The 20,614-nt window shown below is 42.8% G+C and overlaps 4 protein-coding genes across 6 annotated transcripts in view; 1 reads left to right on the plus strand and 3 right to left on the minus strand.

Annotated features, from left to right (window-relative positions):
- Positions 1-5,803, plus strand: part of LOC142903814 (rho family-interacting cell polarization regulator 1-like) — a 15,438-nt gene extending 9,635 nt beyond the window's left edge. For both annotated transcript variants that reach the window (XM_076049665.1, XM_076049656.1), the window contains exons 13-17: positions 1,206-1,817; positions 2,009-2,298; positions 3,455-3,545; positions 3,666-3,759; positions 4,423-5,803. In XM_076049665.1, coding sequence (XP_075905780.1) covers positions 1,206-1,817; positions 2,009-2,298; positions 3,455-3,545; positions 3,666-3,759; positions 4,423-4,538 — 1,203 coding nt within the window. In that variant the 3' untranslated portion in view covers positions 4,539-5,803. The remainder of the gene's footprint in view (positions 1-1,205; positions 1,818-2,008; positions 2,299-3,454; positions 3,546-3,665; positions 3,760-4,422) is intronic.
- ogfod1 (2-oxoglutarate and iron-dependent oxygenase domain containing 1) overlaps positions 1-20,614 on the minus strand; it is a 98,395-nt gene that overhangs the window by 32,645 nt on the left and 45,136 nt on the right. The gene's annotated exons all lie outside the window — the stretch shown is intronic.
- vrk3 (VRK serine/threonine kinase 3) lies at positions 5,950-11,927 on the minus strand. The gene is made up of 16 exons (XM_076049676.1): positions 11,898-11,927; positions 11,487-11,629; positions 10,248-10,435; positions 9,980-10,144; positions 9,329-9,415; positions 9,067-9,228; positions 8,731-8,877; positions 8,458-8,513; positions 8,230-8,296; positions 8,058-8,142; positions 7,873-7,975; positions 7,525-7,617; positions 7,320-7,452; positions 7,005-7,122; positions 6,857-6,915; positions 5,950-6,765 (listed from the first exon to the last, which is right to left on the minus strand). The coding sequence occupies exons 1-16, from the start codon at positions 11,910-11,912 to the stop codon at positions 6,629-6,631; spliced, it is 1,758 nt and encodes a 585-aa protein (XP_075905791.1). The 5' UTR covers positions 11,913-11,927; the 3' UTR covers positions 5,950-6,628.
- Positions 12,394-20,575, minus strand: LOC142903837 (ras-related protein Rab-27A-like). 2 transcript variants are annotated; one of them, XM_076049695.1, is made up of 6 exons: positions 20,377-20,575; positions 16,362-16,529; positions 15,619-15,704; positions 15,429-15,532; positions 14,680-14,803; positions 12,394-14,338 (listed from the first exon to the last, which is right to left on the minus strand). In XM_076049695.1, exons 2-6 carry the CDS (start codon positions 16,512-16,514, stop codon positions 14,143-14,145), a joined length of 663 nt encoding a protein of 220 aa, XP_075905810.1. In that variant the 5' UTR covers positions 16,515-16,529; positions 20,377-20,575; the 3' UTR covers positions 12,394-14,142. The 2 variants fall into 2 exon arrangements, with proteins under 2 accessions (XP_075905810.1, XP_075905803.1); XM_076049688.1 differs by lacking the exon at positions 20,377-20,575 and adding an exon at positions 17,502-17,980.

Here is a 20,614-nt window from a genome sequence, read left to right on the forward strand (position 1 = left end):
AAAACTGAGGAGACAAACATACCATTGTAGTGCTCACATGGAGTCATGCAAGTGTCAGGAAAACTCAGCAGATCAATTTGACTCACTGCTTGCTGACGGCCACAATAACAATGTTTTTAGTCAAAATATCCACCGCTGCTTCCTGGACGGGAGCTACGGTCTTGTGAGTGTGAATCCAATCATTGAGGCGGTGACGCAGCAAAAAAACCAAACAAACATTTTATTGTAAAACAGTTGGATTGGTCACAGTGACCAAACAGCTAGAGAACCGTAATCAGGGTCGGGAAACCCAATTACTTTTATTGTACTGCGAGCATACACTTTTATTCCTGCATTTACGGGCAGTATGTTGAGCTTTTAACAATGCAAAAATGATAAGTCAAGCCAAATTTTACACACTGGACCTTTAACAAAAACGTAATGCTGTTCACGTCAAATTGCTCCTCAGACGCTTGGACACACTCTGGTTTTCTTATCTCGCTTTGTCACGCTGGAGTTGACGGCTACTGTCGGTGTCTGTCGGATAGGATCACATCCATCCATGAAACTCCTCTACGGTCACGGGGGGATTTCAAAAATGTCACAAGTTTAAAAATGGGTGAAACTCCCCTTTAATTCAAGGCCCTGTTTGCCTGATGTCCGCTGTGAAAACACAACTCCGGCTTTTAGTGGTTTGCAGTGTTTTTACAGTTTGCACATTCTGAGTTGTCTGGTGCCACTATGAGCCAATGATAGCGACTCGCTGTGTGTGAAGGTTCTCAGTCATCCAGGTCATCTTGAAGTAGAAGGGTTCAGTGAGGCAGGGGTGGGCAAACCTTCGGACTTGGTGCGGCCACAATGGATTATAAGATTTGACCAGAAGGTGGATGGAGTGTTTTGGTGACCCACCTCAGAATAAAAGCCCAATGGTATTTAGCTCTTTATTGAAATGACTCTTAAAACACTGAAAAAAATGGTGAAATATTTATATTTGATGGCTTGGTTACTATTAATATCATTTATTCAAATTCGGCGGGCTGGATTTCAAAGCTTAACGGGCTGCATATGGTCCCCGGGCCGTAGTTTGCCCATGCCTGAGTTAGGGGGAACAGAACTTGCGATCTTCAAGATCTAACTGAACCCTTCTACGATACCACCCACTGCACTGATGCTTGTATTCTCTCAGCCTGTGGCCAGGTGTAAACTGTTGCTCGTGTCCCCCGCAGTCCCTGCTGAAGCGACAGGGGGAGACGGAGAACGGGACGGTGTGGTCCAACTCCTCGGAATCGTCGGACGACTCCTCCAGCCCGGCGCTGGCGCACCACGCCCAGCGGCTGGCCGCCTCCAACGTGCTGCAGACGCCCCTCGCCGCCCCGCTGTCCCTCACGCACTACCGCAAGTCCGGCGCGTCCACGCCGTCGCTCTCCTCCAACCAGGAGGAGGACGAGGCCGAGGCCGAGGCGGCCGAGGTCTTCTCCCGGGCCGAGGCGCCGGTGCCCAACGGCCACCCGCAGATGTCCTGCCCCCAGGGGGGCGAGAGCGGCGCCGACGGGGCCTCCGAGCGGTCGGCCGAGCTGTCCGACGCCTCGGCCGACCTGAGCGGCTCCTTCCCCGACGTCTCCTCGGCGCCCCCTGCGGGAGGAGCTGATCCGTCTGCCGGCGACGGCGGCGGCGCTGCGAAGGTGCGGGTCTCGGCCGAGGAGGCACCGGAGGATGGTCGCAGGGAGGCCGGAGCAGAGGAGCGAGTCGTGGCCGGAGGAGAGGAGCAGCAGCTGCTGGAGACCGCGGAGACAAACCTGTCGCTCCAGGACTCCAAACCACCAGAGGGCGCTCCGACGGTGAGCTCCCGCACTGACTGACGTTAATGTTTTAAAATAAAATCTGCGTTTGCTGCTGTCTTTTTTTTTTTTTTTTTCCTTTTTATTGATACTTTATAGATAGTATCTATTAATATTAATAGATTGATAGATTTTCAAAAGATAATGGCAAGGATACTCTTGACAATACTGTTTGCCGCTCTCCTCCTCAGGTTCCTTTCCCCACTTCCTTAAGTTTCACTCAGGAAGTGGAAACTGCCCTGGAGAGCTTCGACTTCCTCGACTGCGCCGACCTCGACGAAGAGGAGGAGGCGGCAAAAGATGAGGAGCAAGAACAGGAAGACAAAGAAGAGGTGGAGGAAGAGAAAGAGGGGGAGGAAGAGGAGGAGGAGGAGAAGGTGAAAGAGGAGAACGGCCAACAGGAAGAGACGGAAAACAAAATGGAGGATGAGATAGTGGCGAAGGAAGAAAAGCAGGAAGAGAAGTTTTACTGTGGAGGAAGGTCAGTGCCGCGGTTCTCAAGTCTCACTTGGCTGCTCATTGTGTTGCTCTTTAATTAATTGATCAGCTTTGTTCATAGATTTAGATTCATCATTTCTAGAACAACATTGCTGATGTTTTGAGGTCGACTAAATTCTTTTACATCTCAGACACACGTTTGCAGAAGTTCAGGTCCAGATACTTTATGATCCAAGTCCAACCTTTCATTTTGAAGTCCATTATGTCATTTATTTTTTCTTCTGCGAGCCTCAGTTTGTAGGATTCACAAGGAAATATGGGTTTAAAATGGGACGGAGAATAGACGTGTACGAGTTAAAGTCAAAGTAGATTAAACATCTAATGCATTTTTTTATAAATAAAGTCAAAGTTCACTGGCGACAAGGCGACAGTGTTGCACTTATCTCCTGTAGAACCTCTGATCGTGGATCTGTTTGGGGTTGAGTGACTTTTATGCTGACATCACAACTCGTAAGAAAAATGTGACCTCAAGTGGAACTTTGTGACGGGGCTGATCTTTCCCACATGGAATCTGCTGATGAGAGAAGAGAGTTTGAGGAGTGATGCTGCTGGAGACGCCTCTATATATGCTCAGCCTACCAGTCTGACTGCGTTTTATTTATTAGGGACTGAGCCCCAGCCATAGACCAGCTGTGGAACAGAGCAGGTCATCGCCAGGGCAAAAGACCTCCTTTAAAATTGTGATTTTATTCTTCTATGTTATTAGGGACTCAGCTTAGCTGTGGAACAGAACAGGTCCATCGCCAGAGCGAAAAATCCAATTGTATTTGTAATGTTTATTAATCTTGTTCCGCTGAGTGTTCAAACCCCAGTTTGACCCCCTTATCTTCCTCTAACAGGTCACAACTGGCAAAAAAATGACATCAAATAAAGAGAAAAATGGCAAAAATTCGGCTCCATAGCGCCGCTTACAGACACCCGAAAACCACATAAACATCCAGTAATCTATTTCAGACTAGAAGAAGATATTTGTTCAATTGAAGATATTAATTTGGTTGCAGTACTCGTTCTTCCCACTAGGTGCTGCTAAATCCTACATCTTGGCCTTTAAATTAACAGCAATTTTTGTAAAGTGCTCTGGCAGCAGAGGTGTGAGGCTGTATTCAATCTAACCAGAGTACATTTGTTTGACCCGGCAGCGATGAGGAGGAGGCAGATGGTCTGGAGATCCTCATGGAAGCTCCAGAAGGCTTCAGGAACTCGGATGAAGACCATTTCTCTGAATCCCAGGTGAATGTTAGAATCTGGAGAGTGCTGAGTTAAAGGACCCTAATATGAGCACTATGTTGTGAAAATGAAAGAGGTGGAAAATGTTTTTTTTTTGTTTTTGTTTTTTTTTTCCCTCAATAGGAGTCGAGTGTGGAGGATGTGCAGGATTTGAGAGATCTAGAAATGCTGGAGGAGCGGGAGGAGCCTGCTGAGGAAAAGGGGGATGAACCACATGGTGAGAAACAGTTTGACGGACATTTAATCACGTGACGGCTCAACGTTAGCGGTTAGCGCAGAGCTGGGCTAATTGTTGGACTGGTGGGCCACAGTGGGTTCTGAAATTAGACGGAGGGGGCCGGAGCAGCAGCAGCAGATGGATGCAGTGTTTTGGGGAGCCACCTCATAGGAGGAGAAATATATCATGGGATACGTAGAAAATGTGCTTTAATGTCAACTGAAAATGAACAAAAGCGTTGAAGCCCCGCTGTGTTTATCTCTTTATTGAAATGACTCTTAAAACACTGAAAAAAAGATGAAATGCTGCTATTTTATTCCTTACTCAATATTAATATAATTTCTTCAAGTTTGGCAGGCTGGATTAAAAAAAAGCTTAACGGGCTGCAAATGACCCCCAAGCTGTAGTTTGCCCATGCTTGGGTTTAGTGTGAGACGGTTCCTCCATTAAAATCCTCTTATGACCAGAATAATACAAAGGCCACTTTGACAAATTTTTCATTTTATGGCTGTAGAATTGTCAAAGAACGTGCAATGAGTGAGAGTTTCAGCCCCTTTATTTTCAAGATAACCTCTACTTTCAGTGTCTGGTAGTTATTCAACTTGATCGTGTGTTTGTGACCTGTACAGATAAGAAGTTAACTTCTAGTTTTTGCTTCTTTAGGGGAGGATACGCCACGCGGCAGTGAGGAGCAGCAGCAGCAAGTAGTGGAGAAGGAGGAAGAGGAGGAAGAGGATCGCTGCCCCTCCCCCAGCCATCCAGCCACGCCCACCATGTAATTGGCCCATGACGCCGCGGCCAAACGGGGGTCATCACTCTGATGAGCGTGCGTCCCTCTCAGCCTGCGGGGACCCAGGGACCGTGTTCCACTCACGAGCCCAGACAAACAGGCTCTTCCATCAACTGCAGAGCTTGTGCACATACTATTCGCCTTGTAGTGACTGAGAGCGGCCGACCTCGTGACAGAGTCTCTCTCCCCTCCCCCCACCTCCATTCAGTCCAAGTTTTTTATTGTTTTTTTTTGTGTTTTTTGAACTCTCACTCCTTCACGGTGGCTGGATTTGAGTGACACACTACTTGATTTACGCTCTCCAAACTGTTTTGTACGCGTGACAAGTGACCAAAACGACATTTTTTTTGCGCAAACAGCTACGAGCGGCCTTCGTATTATGTTGCGTCTCTGACGTCGTTTGTTCATTTTGAAAATGGTTTTCCGACGCTTTTCCATTGTTCTTTGCGTCTCTGGACTTCTTGAAGCGGAGAAAAGGCTTCCTGTTACTTGCTAAAGATGTTCTACCAGTATTTGTGCACATTCTAAACAAAAAAAAAAAAAAAAGGCAAACAAACAAAAAAAAAACCCTACAAGGTTTTGGATTTTCAGTGTTATAACAACAGTGTGTGAAAAGGGAGGGAAAAGACTTTATGAGCACGTGATGTTTGTCTGAAGAGTAATATTGCTGAAGTCATTCCCAGTGCAGGAATTTCCCCCCCCCCGGATGCACAGCTCACGAACAGCGCTCACAGACTTCATGCTCTGAGTGACGATCAAGAAATGAATATTAGCAGTGAATATTAACGCTCAAAGATTGAGAGACGAACCCAGTTTTCACACGACGATGGAAACCGTTAGCAGTATAAATCTTAATTCAGACCTGCATGTGTAGCTGCCTCACACTGCCGGCATGTGTGTCTAAAGCTCGACTGATCAGTTTAGGACTGTAAGCTGAGGCTTCCTGTTCAGAGGAAGAGCCCCCCCCACCCCCCCGCAGGGTGCGATGTTGTGCTTTACGTTAGTTCTGCGAATGCCTCGTCATTCAGAAAGTGCCTCATGTGACAGCGGAGATGTAAGGTTGGAATTTGCTGCGACCAGGAGAGATCAGGCAAGAGATAACAGTGTTTATTTTCTGAATTACTTTTAAGTGTGCACAATAAGAGATATTTACTGTTTCATATAAAGAATTGTATATGTCTTGAAAATGTTAAGGAAAAAAAAGTTTATGTCCTGAAAATGTTTAAACTTTATAAAAGGTTTCTTTGAAATGAACGCGTCTGCTGTTGTGTTGACTTGACGGCCGTGCAGAGGTGCGGAATCACAACGAAGAGAAGTGAAAGTGCAACACTTTCCCCAGGAGTTCATTTAAACACCGTTCAAGATGTTTTTCTGGTTACCTTTGAGGCAAGCATCACATCTTTAGTAAGAATTGACTTTTATTCACACGTTGCCGAGCTGGAAGTTGAAAACTTCCTCCGGTCAATTTCACATCACACTGGTAAAACAGGACAGATGGCACAATATCAATTAAAACACAAAACAGCCTTGATTGAGTCAATTCACCCTAAAGTCAGTGAGACCTTGCGTTGAGTTGAAATATGTGGTAGCAAAAGTAGAAATTAGCGCTTACCTCCCATTCACATTGCAATGTCAAAACCTAAGAGTGAAAAACTACAATATCACAAATCACGTTAGCGATCATCCCTAACAAAGCCTGCTGCACGTGCGTGTAAATTACAAATACTGGATTTTCCAACAATTTCAGTGCATCAAATTATCACAAAATAAAACATCTGCTTAAAATTTGCCACATTTCCTCTCCAGTCGTTTCATGTTGCACTGCTCTTAAAAAACAAAAGGTTAAGGTGACGGAAGTAATCGTCACTGGCGTCACACACTACAAGCAACTTAACTCTCTTGAGTGAGAAGCACACTGCGTCTTTGTCACGGAAGAAATGGCTGCGGACTGTCACTATCGGCACCCTGGCCTGGAGTTGTGTGAGGGTGCACGAACCACAGCGAGACAACCAAACACCGCCGTTTAAAAGAGCTGCTCCTGGTTCCTCTCCCTACACGAGGAAAAACTTAAGTCTTTACCTAAAATGTGAGAGGCTGCTGCGGAGTTGCCTTGAGCTGCTGCAGAGCCGCACTGAGTCCAGCCTTCAGCGCCGAGTAGTCCGGCTGCTCCGAGTACTGCAGGCTCATCACTGCAGTCAGGTACGCTTTGAATGCATCTACACCACACAACACACACAGGTGAGCAATCAACCATCAGATACAATGGCACATTTGTTAGGAGCTGTGCAATAAAGACTTAAAACTCACAGGAAACAGACTTGGGCCCAAAGCAGTGATTCAACAGGGCCGGGACGTCCTTCATGTACCTTCGGAGAGAACATGTTGAACTGAGTCCATGTTGCGTGCGTTGGTTGAGTCTGTGGACTGAAACTTTTCTCCTTCTCTTCTCTCTCACCTCTCTTTCTCTGCTGCCACCTTGTCCGGCTGAGTGAGGCCTGACCACGGCAGCTGACCTGTGTGCCAGCGCAGCAGGCAGTAACCCAGAGCCTGCAGGTCACTGCGTCGGGAGGGAGCTGCACACACACATGCACGCACGCACGCACGCGCGCGCACACACACACACACACACACACACACACACACACACACACACACACACACACACACATACAATAAAATCACAAAAATTACATACATGTACAGTAGGTATATATATGTTTGTATACATATGTGTGTATATATGTATATCTGAACAGTGTGTGCAACTTGCCTGCTCCTTTGTGAGCGTCCAAGCTGATGAACTCGAGGGCGCCCTCGTGTGGCGTTCTGCTGGCCTCGCGGTACTCTACATGCTTCCCCTCTGGACAGTATCTGAAGGTGTGGCAGTATCCTACCAGGTAGACCTGGTGAGGGAGCCAAACAGGTCAGATTCTGACAGATGGTGATGAAGTGGTTCGCTCCTAAATTTCTTTTACCTGGGAGTTTTTGCCTGGCTTGACATAGAGGTTTTCAGCATTAATGTCGGCATGAACATACTCGTTTGAATGGATGTACAGCAGCACGTCCAGCTGCAGGAGAGAGACCAGGCGGCATTTATTTATGAACTCTGAATCTTAAAAGGACAGTTCACTGTTTGAGACAGCAGATGGTCAGTGCGCTAAATAGAGGCCAGTAGTACAGATATCATCCGTTTCTGATGGTTTAGTGAACACGTGAACAAACAATAACGGCAAATAACTGATAGAAATAATACATACTCGTCAAAACACATGCACACAATGGAATAATTCGAATGAATGACCACTAGCAGACTATTCACTCACTATTCTATACGCCAGCTGAAGGACAGTTTGTTCTGTCAGAAGCTCAGTCTCTTCCTCCATGATGGCCTGAAGAGATTGGCCCATGTCAGCGAACACAAGAAACCTGGGAAAAATAAAACACATTAGAACTTGTGGTGACAGGTTAGAGTTACTTTTCTCACGCGTCTGCTTCTCCGTTTTCACACCTGTAGGATTCTGCATGAAGACCAAAGCCCAAGCAGGAAGGAATCCCAAGAAAGTCCAACCGGTTCTGTTTAATCCACTTCTCCACTGCAGAGACAAAGGTGCATATTATCTATTTTAGAAAACAAAACAACAAAATTCTTGTTAAAGATTCTTCTTCTCTTCTTCTCTCACCAGAGGCAGGTTTAGCAGCTCTCTGCAGGAAGTTCTGCACATTGAAGAGTCTTCCATCTTTAGCACCCTGAATGGAGGAGAAAGAAAAGAATGTGAATACACAGAGAAAAAAAACTAAATCAACACCATCGTATTCCAGTAAACATACAGGAGGGTAATTAACCCTTCACGTCAGACTTTAGCACGTGCGAGTGGTGTACGGTTTAAAAAACATTGAGCAGGACTTACTAGTTTAAGAATATGTTTCGACTCCGAGGATCTTGATTGTGTAGCTGCTGGGAAAACTTTAAACAAAGAAACAAAGACAACCAAGTAACTTATTAGTTGTTATATCAAGACTATGTGAGATATTTCTTATTTTTGTAACTTTTTGGCCCGAGGGAAATACAGAGTTGAGACTTCATTCGTCTGTCGAGCAGCGAAAAAAAGTCATTTTATTGATTCCTTTTCTCAGCCAAAGTAAATCTAATCTAATCTCTCAGTGTATTATATCAATCTCACCTTCGTAGACGAGCTCCGTCGGTGTCTGGCTGAGAACCGTCGTCAGCTGCCACTTCTTGCCGGTTGTGTCCGTCACCACCTCGCCCTCCTGCAGTCGCTCCACGCTGGACACCTGCTTGGCCCTCTTAGCTTTGCTTTTAGGTCCAGCTGAAACAGAGCCACAAAAACTAAGCAACAGTATTTAAGAGGATAAAGATGCTAAAAGCCAGTTTACTCATCACTGGTAACACACAAACATATTCACACAGGGAAGGACTGGCAATCCACAACTTAACGGAACACATTCGCTCTTTTTCCCAGCAGCGCTGGCGAACCAAAGCAAAGACTCTCGCTCACCTTTGACAGGAGTCCTGGAGGCCGGTGAGGAAGCAGGTGGTGAGGAAGCAGGAGGAGACGCAGCAGCAGCGCCACCCACTGCTGATTCATCTTCTCTCCTGCTTGTTTTGTCAGTGTTGACCTGCTTGATTGCAGGGCTGGTGGACTTGGCCCTTGTCCGTACTAAATCACAAAGTCGATCGAAATAAAGACACAGGAAAGACATGGTTAGTGCAGAAGGCGTAGATCAGATTGATTTGGTTGGGTTCATTTGTGAGCTTACCAGAGTGAGGAGACTTCAGAGCAGCAGGTACAGAGCAGGACTTGACCGCTGGCAGTACAGCTGAGAAACGTTCATTCAATCCGTCACCTGGACATAGAAACATCCCGATGCAAGACTGTGTTTAGAGCCGCACCATCACTGCACCTGCATCATCTCTTTAACACAGGGGTGTCAAACTCAAATACACAGTGGGGCCAACATTTCAAACTTAGTCGCAAACCAACATTGATATTTACTGAAAAAAATCTTCTCCCGGATAGAACATGAGTTTAGTTATATGGAAGCACCAGCATTGAACCAACACTGAATATGAAACAGCAACGGTTAATACTATACAATAAATACATTCAAAAACAAATAAAAATAAATAAAATGTAAATAAAAATCTTAGGGCGATTTTTTTATTTGCAACCTACTGATTTAAATTTCAACAGTGATCTTTTCACAGGGGCTAATAATACATTTAAAAATGAAATTAAAAAAACTAAACCAATTAAATAATACTACTAACATCCTTCCATGAACCGCCTGTCCTGACTGACACGCCCAAACACCAACATAGCATTCTGAGATTTGTAGTATTAGCGGTACATTTTTGTAGGTTTGACACCTACAAAAAAACAGGGAACCCTCTTGGGTCATGTGTGTTACCTAGAACAACACCATCTTTGGCAGCGGTCACAGAAGACGGTTCCCCAGGCACAGACACGTCTTCAGAGTTGGGCTTGACTTCCTTCTCTCCGTAAAGGAGCCTTCTGGTCCTGCGTGGTGGAAGACTCGTTGCAGCTGCTGGAGTTGGACTAACCACTGCCTGGTCTGCGCAAAAACATCACTCACGTTACCCACAATTCAGCATCACATGTGTACGTTCCTTGTATAACAAGGCAGAGAAAAGCACAAAGATGACGCCAGGATTTACTCTTTCTTTTTGGGGCCTGAACGGGACTCTTATCGAGCGTCGTTCCATCACTTCTGCTCGCGGTTTGACCCGCGGGCGCCGGCGAGGCCGCGAGAGGAAGGCAGGGCAGCTTCTCCCCGCAGGACGGACAAAACTTGAACGTAGCCTGCAGCTTTTCCCCGCACTGCGAGCAGAAATTGATGGGCATTCTGCAAGAGAATGAAGGTGCATTACTGATGTAGCGTTTCAGATCCTGGTTATTGAGACGAACGCAGCGCAATGCAGGTCAACGCTGCCATCAAATGAGCCACTGAATGAAATTTGATGCACACCTCTTACTACCCTGATGGGCAGTAACTAGGAAACAGCCAAAATTGATACTGAAATTAGTCATTCATTGATATTAAATTAGTTTTTAGCGTCAGGTTGCTAAATTAACATCAGACACGCTTTGGCTCATAAATTTGTATATCTGACTGTCAGTGAACACAACTGCACGTCATTCATTGCATTACAGTCATCATGCATCCTGCAAAGTCAATTCGTCTTCATTTTTCATTCTTTTTAAGCTGACTTTTTCAATGATTCCTGTTAAGAGAGATGAATAATTATAGCGCGATAATTAAAATATATTGAAAAATTCACTTTTTTCTTATTTGTTTGTAGTGTTGAAAAACATGACGAGCTGGCCATGCTGGCCAAGTTGAACAGGAATGCATTCGGGAGTTTTAATAATAATAAAAAAAAACTCCTAACAAACCAAAAACTTCGCCTTGCCACACTTTCCCCACCTCCAAAAAAACAACAACATAAAATTTCATAAAATTCAATGTGGCGACAGTCAGAACAAGAATCCATTGAAAATGTTCTTACAGCATAACCTGTTTAGGGGGGGTTGGTCTCTATCAAAATTGGTCGTCTCCCCTTCCTGCGCTGTAAAAGCATTAAGAGCTTGGGCTTCTTTGCATACAGTGCTGCATCGTTAACGACAGCCTGCCACAGCCTATCAACTCAGCGACATTATCATGACGGACAATTCCAACTGAAAGTCGTAGTAACTAATTGAGTGAACTGTGACTAGTTTCACGTTGCCTTTCGGGGGAAAGGGGAAACATTTCCTCTCAGCACGGTAAACCCATATAATAGTTGGTAGCAACACCGTATGCATTCTTCTTGCCTTACAAGAGCTTTAAAAGAACGCAGCCCTTGCGTCTAACGTACAACGGGATTTAATATTTATATGTATGTATATTGTTTTACCTTGCCGAACACACCACGGCTACTATATTAGTCGGTGCTTCCTCTTCCCGTACTCGTTCTCCTTCTTCTTCTCCTGCTCCTCCTCCTCCAGATAAACACGGACTCTGACGGTGGTCTGTGGAGGTGCGCCCCCCTGCTGGAAACTGAAACAATTACAGCCGAGAATTTTTGTTTCACTCGACGTTGTACACGACTTAGCAAGATTCCAGGGACGAGTAGAGTTTAATTGTTACGATTAAAACGTTTCACTTTCAAAAGTGAGAACAATTTAAAGCGGCTTCAAAGCAGATGCATCCATTCACATGTTTTACGGGCAGTTATTTGTCAAATGACGGATCTAGGTTGGGTTAAGCAAATGAAATAACAACAAATGGGGGTAAACTGAAAAGAGCGACTATGAAATGAAGTTACCATATGGGACGACATTTTAGCGAACGTCACAGTGTAAAAACGAGTGTTTGCTGCGAAGAGACCGTGTCGAGTCCGACGTTAACCTTCTGATTGGGGGAGGGGACAGAACACAGAAACACAACTAAAGACAATCTGGACTGATTGATTTGAAGCGTTGAAGTGACCTGTTCTCAGCGATGTCATGAAGTTCATTTCCAAAAACAAGTGTTTACTTATGAATATTATGTGTTTTAATTTGAGGAGAGTCTGAATGCTGTTGTGTGAACCTTTATCTTGTATGCATAGTGTGCACTGGCATCACCATCACCTATAGTGTAAACCTGTTCCCCTCCCCCCTTAGGTGCGCCTGGATTGCTTTTACACACACACACACACACACACACACACACACACACACACACACACACACACACACACACACACACACACACACACAAGGTATCACTGGCAAGAAGGGCTAAACACTGGTTTAGGGAACAACACACTTTTTCGAGGATTACATAAATAAAAACGTTTATTTTTTTTTTGGCACAATTGACATATTTGAACCAGGATCAAAGTGTGATAACTGACAGTGTAGATTAGTTCATTCAAGGCCTTGTAATATGAACAAATTCCATCTGGGAGAAATAAAAGACATAGCACAGTGTAACGGAAAGTGTGATAGCACAATGTAAATTGAAAAGATTTGTGAATTTATCACGACCATAGTTGTGAAAAAAGAATACATTTATACAATTTCCAATGTTTTAACAAGAAAATCGGTATTTAAATAGAGAATATAAATAGAGAATAGGATAAGCAAATGCCTCAACGTGTAACACGAAATTTAAAGAAACAAGTGACAGCAGCTATTCTTAAGGTTTTTATAGTTCCACATTTAATTTATAAATGTCTGATTTTACAATTGCAGGGGAAACTGTGCTCTATTGTAATAATGCGAATATTCTAAATCACAATGGAGGCATTTGGCTTTCATGTATAATATCAACGGGGGAATTTTTAAATTGAAAAAAGCTGTACGACAGATTTCCTGTGCTTCCGGGCACACTTAGTTTAAGAGCTGATCTTAAAGTCTTAAAGATATTTGTTGTATGTAAATGTATTGAAATCCCATCTTATTGTTGTTGTTGTATGATGTACGTAATCCAAAATGAATGTGAAAACCGGGACTTTAAAAACGATGCTCTTCATCTCCACTAGGTTTCCCCAAAACCCATATTGTAGTCCAAAAAGTTAAGAAGCATGAGTGGTGCTTAAGTAAACGTAGAAAATTACAATTTTACATATTTCTTTAAAGTAAAATTTATAAAATAGAAAGAAATTAATTATTTATTTGCTTATTTTCTATACAGCTGAACTTACAACAAGAATTACTGCAGGTTAAACCCTTGTTCTTAATAAAATAGTTATCTCTCATGTGAAATATTTGAGCTGGTAAATATTGAACCTCCCCTTAACGCCGGATAATAAAATATAAATCATTCTTGTAGATAACAAGCCCATAAAACAGAATTTGGTAGTTGTCAAGCAGAGAGTAAGGGCAAATAAACCGATGACTCTACATGCAACTACTCATTGCTCTCATCATAAGAGTAATGTGGTTCTAGTGAAGCATCAGCAGGACTTCATCTGCAACCTTTCTAAGATGTCGTGAGTGACAAAATTCTCTTCACCAAAATATGTTGAAAGAAATAAAGAATGCACTTTCTTGAATCAACTGTGGAGTGTCTTTTGTCAATGTTACACTGAGCAAAAAAAAACACTATTTATTGCACTTCTGCCAATGCAACTCGCGCTGCTAAATTGTGAAGAACAGAGTTTATACCTAATTTTCTTTTTCAGTATCGTGTTTTGATCCCTGATGTTAGCCTTCTGAAATGTGCATCATAACAAAAAAAATTACCCCAAACTCCTGTGTCATAATAATTTATAAAACACATATGTATGAATTGAAATGCATTGTGCCCACATTCAAAAGGAAAACAACTTTGGACAGACAAATATAAAACGTAAATGGAAAATACGTTCATGTTGCAAATTTCACCCTTAAACACACGTGCGTGCTGGAAACGAAACACACGCGTGTGTATGTTCAACACGCACAGAGTCACAATGCATTTTTCGCCTATGTTGCCCAGCACTAACTGTATGTGGAGCAGTTTTGGACACTGCTGTGCATTGCTGTCCTCTGAAGTGACTTTCCACACCAGCAGAAAACCCCCCAAAATGGCTCCTCATCATTTTAACACGCACATTTGCTCTTCTCTGGTCCGTCTACCATGTCTGAGTTGGCAGCTCCATTGATGCGGACGGTCCCATCTGGGATCCAGGACTTGTCAACACATCGTTCCATCCTCTTCATGATAAGATCCAGTAGGACATCCACAGCCTGGCTGACATTCTGCCCGTTTGCAGCACTTGTCTCAAAGTATGGGATTCTGCACCAAGAGGAAAATCCATTGTAACGCATCACAAACGAGGGTCGCTGCTGCCAGTGACAGAAGTGACAGTATCCATGATTCAAAAACATTTGCCGTGTTCTTCAGCTGATAGTCTTGAAAGTGTTTTACAAAACATATTTCCAATGTAACATTTGTGTCGAAGGGAAAGGTGTGTCCAGCAGGATATTTTGCAGATGTTCACAAATATTTGCTTTTCAAGGAGGACTGATTTAGCATGAAATTTTCCTGCACAGACTTCGTCAAACAATGCAGCCACTGCCTTTTTGACAAACACTGGAGGGAGAGGCTCCTCTGCGGATGGACGTAGACATACATACCCATACTTTTCTGCCAGGTCGCGGGCCTCGTCTTCACTCACTGCTCTCTGGTCTGTCAGGTCACATTTGTTGCCACACAGAATCACATCTGGACTTTCGCAGTATGCATGAATCTGTAGCTGGCCTGAAAGATAACAATTGTTTTTTTTACACTGAGTGGCAGAGACTTGTTTTATTCAGCGTCAGTATCTCAAAAATGCAAAAACCACTTGTCAGAAATACCCTGACGAAAGTGAATTGGCTCATTGAACAGGATCAAACTTGTTTGTCCGGTTATGAACTAACAGTATTCTGAATTTGAAGAGGTTCAACTCGAAAGTCAAAAACAGGGACTTCAGAGAAACCACAGCTGAAACCAGTACTTTTAATAGACCGCAGAACAAAAACTGAACATTTCAAAAGTAAACATGTGACCTAAAGTAACAGCTGATTAATGAGAAAATTAAATATATGACATTTAAATTGTTTTAAGTTGAGATGAAAAGTCAAGATGAGCTGGGAGACAATGAGTCATGAATGTGGATGTGTAAAAGAAAGTGCATTAGTTGTACAACCATCCCCCGCCTCAGGACACAGCAATACACCATTTCATTGTTCAAGACACGCTACTTTGAGGGTGAAGAATTCAACCTCGTGGACAGACACTTCTTCGCCATGCCATTGGCTCTCTATTTATAATTTGACAGCGTTGTTTGTTCAAATACCTTAAAATTCTATATGAATGCAGTGTAATGTGTCAGAAAACATACTCATCCAGTTCCTGACGTTAAGGAAGCTCTGTTCATTTGTGAGGTCAAACAGAAGGAGGAAACCCATCGCATCTCTGAAGAATGCCGTTGTTAAACTCCTAAACCTGAATACAGCAAGAGTAAAACGCGCTGATGAGCATAAAATCTCTTCAGTACAAAAACACAACCAAAAAGACTCATTTGTGCGTACCTCTCCTGTCCTGCAGTGTCCCACAGCTGCATGTGAATCTTCTGTTCTTTACCTGATGACCCATCAGCACCTGATGATTTGTAAACCTGAGCGAAACAGGGGCACAGTGAATGCAGGGTTTTTTCTTTACATTAACAGCTGTGTTGTGGAAGAATGTGTCCAGTCAATATTTCAGACGCAAACCTAGCGTGTTCTAAATATCCTACTGCAAATATACTGCTGTGGTTTGCTTTGTTAAAATATCTAATTTTCTTGACTAAAGGATTGAAGAAACAGTGAAGCTGATAAAAACATTTTAGTTACATACGTATTTCTTTATTTTATTTTATTTTTTACAGAAGTCAGCTCTTACTTTGAAGAAAGTTAAGAAGATAAGAGTTTTAAAGTTGGCTGGCAGTAGCATTAAAAAGTAAATATTGAGCAAATATGCACACTGCGCAGCTGTTTACGAATGGTGTTGAAGTGCCGATTCTGGCGGAGGGCGGTGCCTTCCACTCTCCTCCATTAGTCATTACTTAGAACGCTGTTGCAAAATTCCTCAGCAGCCTTTGGTTGCAACAGAGTTATTAAATAGCTCAAGAATGCATGCAAGACGTTAACTAGGCTACCACAAGTGTATTAGTAAACAGAGAACAAAGGGAATTAGTGCAGGACACATAATTAAGCCCATGACTGGTTCATTAGGTACTGAAAGGAACCTAAAACAAATCCAGAATTAGTTTGTCGGCGTTGATTGAACTTACCACTCTTTTTTCTCTAAAGTCAATTCCCACTGTAGTGATAAACTTGGAGTTGAACTTGCCGTCTGTGTATTGATAGAGGAAGCTTGTTTTCCCCACGCCAGAATCACCCAGCGCTAGGAATTTGATGAGGTAATCATACTCCCCATCAGACATAGTGAGAGCTTCAGTCTGAAATGTAACAGTATAATCAAAAAATCAGTATCCTATCATCACTGTACATGCACACCGCTTTACGTTGGTTCTTCCAGTTCACCAAAAGACAATGTGAAGATGATAAAATTAAAGTGACAGGCCAACCCTTGAGTGACGAAAGCATTTTAAAATACTTTATTGTTCACATAAAACACAGTGAAATTAGTTAACCGCAGTTGACCCTTCCGCTTCTGAGGAGCAGCAGGGCAGCTAGCGTGCAGTGCACAGGGAGCAGATTCACATCATCGGTGAATTTGGTTATGACCCGCAGCACATGAAAGGACACATTGTGTTATTGTTGTAAATAGGTTTTTTGTTGGGTTTTTTTTGTTCCTGACAACAAATCTACGACACCAGATGCAGTGACTTTTACCTATAAATAAAATATTAACATATTACAGTTTTAGTGATGCCTTAAGAACTTGAGTAGAATTCCATACATATTAAGTTAAGCCACCCATTAAATGCATTTAGTGGAAATCCCATCCACTTGTCTGTGATCTAATGGTGCAAAGAAAATGTGTCTGCAACAGCAGCAGCATTCTGCATGGATCAGTCCAGCATTTTGCACATTATACAATACTGTGTATTGAATGCAGATGTAGATTTGTACACTTCATGGTACTATTGACCAATATGTGTGGCAAAAAAAAACTGTTTCAACATGCTGACACAGTAACAGGAAACAACTAAAGCACACTATGGACAAGTTTCTGTCTACTCATTATCACCGTGGACAGAAACATTTATTTCCCCTCCACCGATTCTTAGTTCACTCACTTCAAAACATAGTAAACATTGACAATAGGGGAACCTCACATTGTTATAAATACACAATGCAACTTTTTCACCTGGTGTGGTAGACCAACTCTGGACAAAAACATTTCAAATGGAGCTCAAAATGCATCATGTGACCAGTGTGTTGAAAAGTGTTCAGACAAGTCTTACATTCTTTGACCGCAGCCCTGGAGAACCTTTCATCTGGTGCATTAAGCAGCTTAAGGTCTCGTGCAAAACCAACACCCATGGTAAAATTCACTGTCATGGAAAAGGGTTCGCCTCGAGCACTGCCCTGACCATTCAAGGTGATCCAATGCTTTTTCTGCCCAGAATATCTCTTTCAGAAACAAATGTTGTTTTTTTAAAGCCACCACAGCCTGACGAGTAAGCTCAGCAGGGAAAGACGACTGTAACTGACTATAACAGGTTGCACTAAGCTGAAAAAGCGTTTCCAAATTCATAAACAATTTTCTCTTTTCTCCCAGTCTAAATAACAACAAGTTGACCTTTTACATTCAGCTGCTCAATCAGTACCAAACTAAATCAGAGAAGGCCTTCAAAGATCTGGCGGCTTTGACTACAATGTTGTGCAACATATTTTAAAATAACTGTTTTAAACATGTTTTTACAACTCCAGCTATGCATGGTGCAATAGCTTGGTATGGTGTGTTTGCCTTTATGTAACGTGACAATTCCTTGATTTTTTCACAAGACAACTGCACAGGTGAACTACCTGCACCACATTAAGAGATTAAGTGGTTACTCTACACTTAATGCTACAAGTAATGTAGATTAGTTATCTGTAGTAACTAAGACTCTTCCTCCTGAAAAAGAGAGCAGTAGTGCAAAACAATAGTAAATACAGATGAAAGAGTCACAAGCAGCGTTTACTTGAATGAGAACAGCTCAGTCAATTAAAGCCACACTGTCTGCTGGAGATGAACGCAGCCTTCAGCAACACACTTTGGCAGAGAATGAACTGATTTGACAGTCAGATCAGAATAACATTGATAAGTATGATCAGAGAAAAACCAGGAAGGGCGTTCACTAAAGTCAAAATGAAACATTATGTTGAAAACAATGAAGCACAATACGTGAAGCAACGTTCTAATCATAAAAAAATATCCCCAGTCTGGTCGGTTGCCAATAGCTGCAAGCTGCTTCTCACTATATCAACTCTACTTTATAACCTTGACAAAAACAATTCCAGTTATATGAATTTGTATTGGGGAAAAAAAAACAACACGGGACAGTGAAATACATTCCACAACTTTGACGCAGGGAATAAAGACAAAGCCCTGTTAAGATGGCAGATTAAAGCGTCAAACAGAAATTCCTCCAGGGAAAGGGGCCTCTCAGGCGCTACGGACACACTCGTCAAGAATTGCGATGTGACATCTCAATAAAATTTTGTCCCAGTTGCTTAGAACAACAAGACAAACTGTTAGCGAGAGCACCCAAAGATACCGGCTGACTGCTTTGACAGAATGATGTAAAAGGTTGACTTTTATTTTGTAACGGATGAGCCTGACACAGCTCGGCTTTCATCTCTGGAGTTATGGCGTGAGGAGCAAACTGTCTGGCCATCACAGTTGATGTAGTACATCCTTAGGACTGTTTGACTACTTTAATGATAGCACTGTGGATGACACTTCTGTCAAGTAGTTGCGTTGAATTTATTGGAAGTGAAATAATAAAATCTTTCTACACTAAATCATTGTGTAATGTGGTAACAAGATAAAGGTGATACAATCTGAAGCAACAATTTCTTTATGTTTTAATAACTATTGCACAGCCTCATCTCCCATCTGTTTCCTCCCTGCATGCATTTTAAGTAATGGGACAAAGTGATACAACAAGATAAGGGATTAAGGATGAATAAACAGAAAGAAAGAAAATCGAATCAATAGTTTGGTTTTCAGGCAGTGAAGGAGTCTTCACAATGTGCACACATTTTAAACATTGAACAACAAGCAATCTAATGGTCAGCAAATCAACTTCTGATTCAATTCATTTTTCCTGTCAATGCAATATAATTAAAACAAACAAACAAACAAAAAACCCTTCCACATCTACTTGGCTGTTGCTCTGCAGTGTGAGTTAACCTGTCGGTTGTGTTTACCAGGCTGCCACCAGCACCCTCAGAAACCAGCAAACAAAAGCCAGCTTTAATCATTTGTCAGGCTGAAGTGGAAGACCCACCCTGGGCAGCGGTCCAACTCAAGAGGCCAGCAGCTCCTTGGAAAAATCCGGATATGCACATACCATAAACTTGAAAGGGCGTTGCACAAACAGTGGGTCTATAATGATGTGGCACTGAGAAGACAATCAAATTCTTACTTGTGACGTAGATGCGGCTACCGTGTCTGCATCTTAAAACACGTCTGAGTGCCAAAGCTCCGAACTATGTGGTCATTAAAATTCCTTGTGAGGATTTATCTGCTGCCAGGCCGATAAAACCAATTCCCGTGCTTGGTGGCAAACATTAAAAAACAACAACAACTATCAATTGTAAAATATCACATGTGATAATGACCCTCAGCTGGTCCTCGTGTGGATGCGTTTAGTCAGACTGCGGGAAAAACACGTTTCCCTTGCGTTCTGTATCTTTGCATAAAAAAAAAAAATAAAACAAAACGGGAATTTGTGTTTCCTCTATCAAATATTAGGCAATATTCCAAAACCAACGTGGACAAACACTTTGACATAGGTCGACAACGTAACTGCTTTGAACAACACGGTGGTGTCAGTCTTAACCAAACATCTAGCAAGTGCTGAAAAACAGCTAACAAGTGGCTGAGTTGTGTACAGAGAAGCAGGCAGGTGTAAAAACAAAACTCTCCGAACACAGGCCAAAACATTTGAACATTATTAAAATCCATACATGTATAAAAACTGATACGCAGTCAAGTTACGTTAATAGTCCTCGCAGGTAACAGAATGATAATAAATGGCATGTTCCACTCCCCGTTTACTTCTAACAGATGCTACAGTTTAAAATGTGTCGACTGACATTTCCTGGAAACATGTTTCAACAACTTACCAGCCCCTAGGCGTAGCTTCGGCGCGCTGTGTCGTGCTGTTAAAAGTGGAGTTAAAACCAACCGACTAAAATGTTTTTCTTCCTTTTTGCGAAGTTCAATAAATGATGACTTTACTTTCTCCACAGACAGAGAGCCATGGGCTGACATGGGAGCAGCTGGACACACTGAACAACCAGCAAGGCAGCCTCACTTCCCAGGGCTGAAGTGCTGTAGAGAGAAACAGCGCCCTCCTACGGA

The sequence above is a fragment of the Nelusetta ayraudi genome, unplaced genomic scaffold (assembly GCF_046127955.1).
Source record: "Nelusetta ayraudi isolate G7.1 ecotype Tasmania unplaced genomic scaffold, CSIRO-AGI_Nayr_v1 ptg000005l, whole genome shotgun sequence".
In the NCBI taxonomy this organism is placed as follows: domain Eukaryota; kingdom Metazoa; phylum Chordata; class Actinopteri; order Tetraodontiformes; family Monacanthidae; genus Nelusetta; species Nelusetta ayraudi.

Coding starts and splice junctions, on each gene's coding strand:
- vrk3 (XM_076049676.1), bottom strand. Junction 7,976..8,057: donor CTTCATGCAGAATCCTACAG/GTGTGAAAACGG, acceptor TATTTTTCCCAG/GTTTCTTGTGTTCGCTGACA. Junction 7,618..7,872: donor TTCAGCTGGCGTATAGAATA/GTGAGTGAATAG, acceptor TCTCTCCTGCAG/CTGGACGTGCTGCTGTACAT.
- LOC142903837 (XM_076049688.1), bottom strand. CDS start 17,543: ATGCACCAGATGAAAGGTTCTCCAGGGCTGCGGTCAAAGAAT. Junction 15,533..15,618: donor GACACTGCAGGACAGGAGAG/GTACGCACAAAT, acceptor TGCTGTATTCAG/GTTTAGGAGTTTAACAACGG. Junction 14,804..15,428: donor TAACGTCAGGAACTGGATGA/GTATGTTTTCTG, acceptor GTTATCTTTCAG/GCCAGCTACAGATTCATGCA.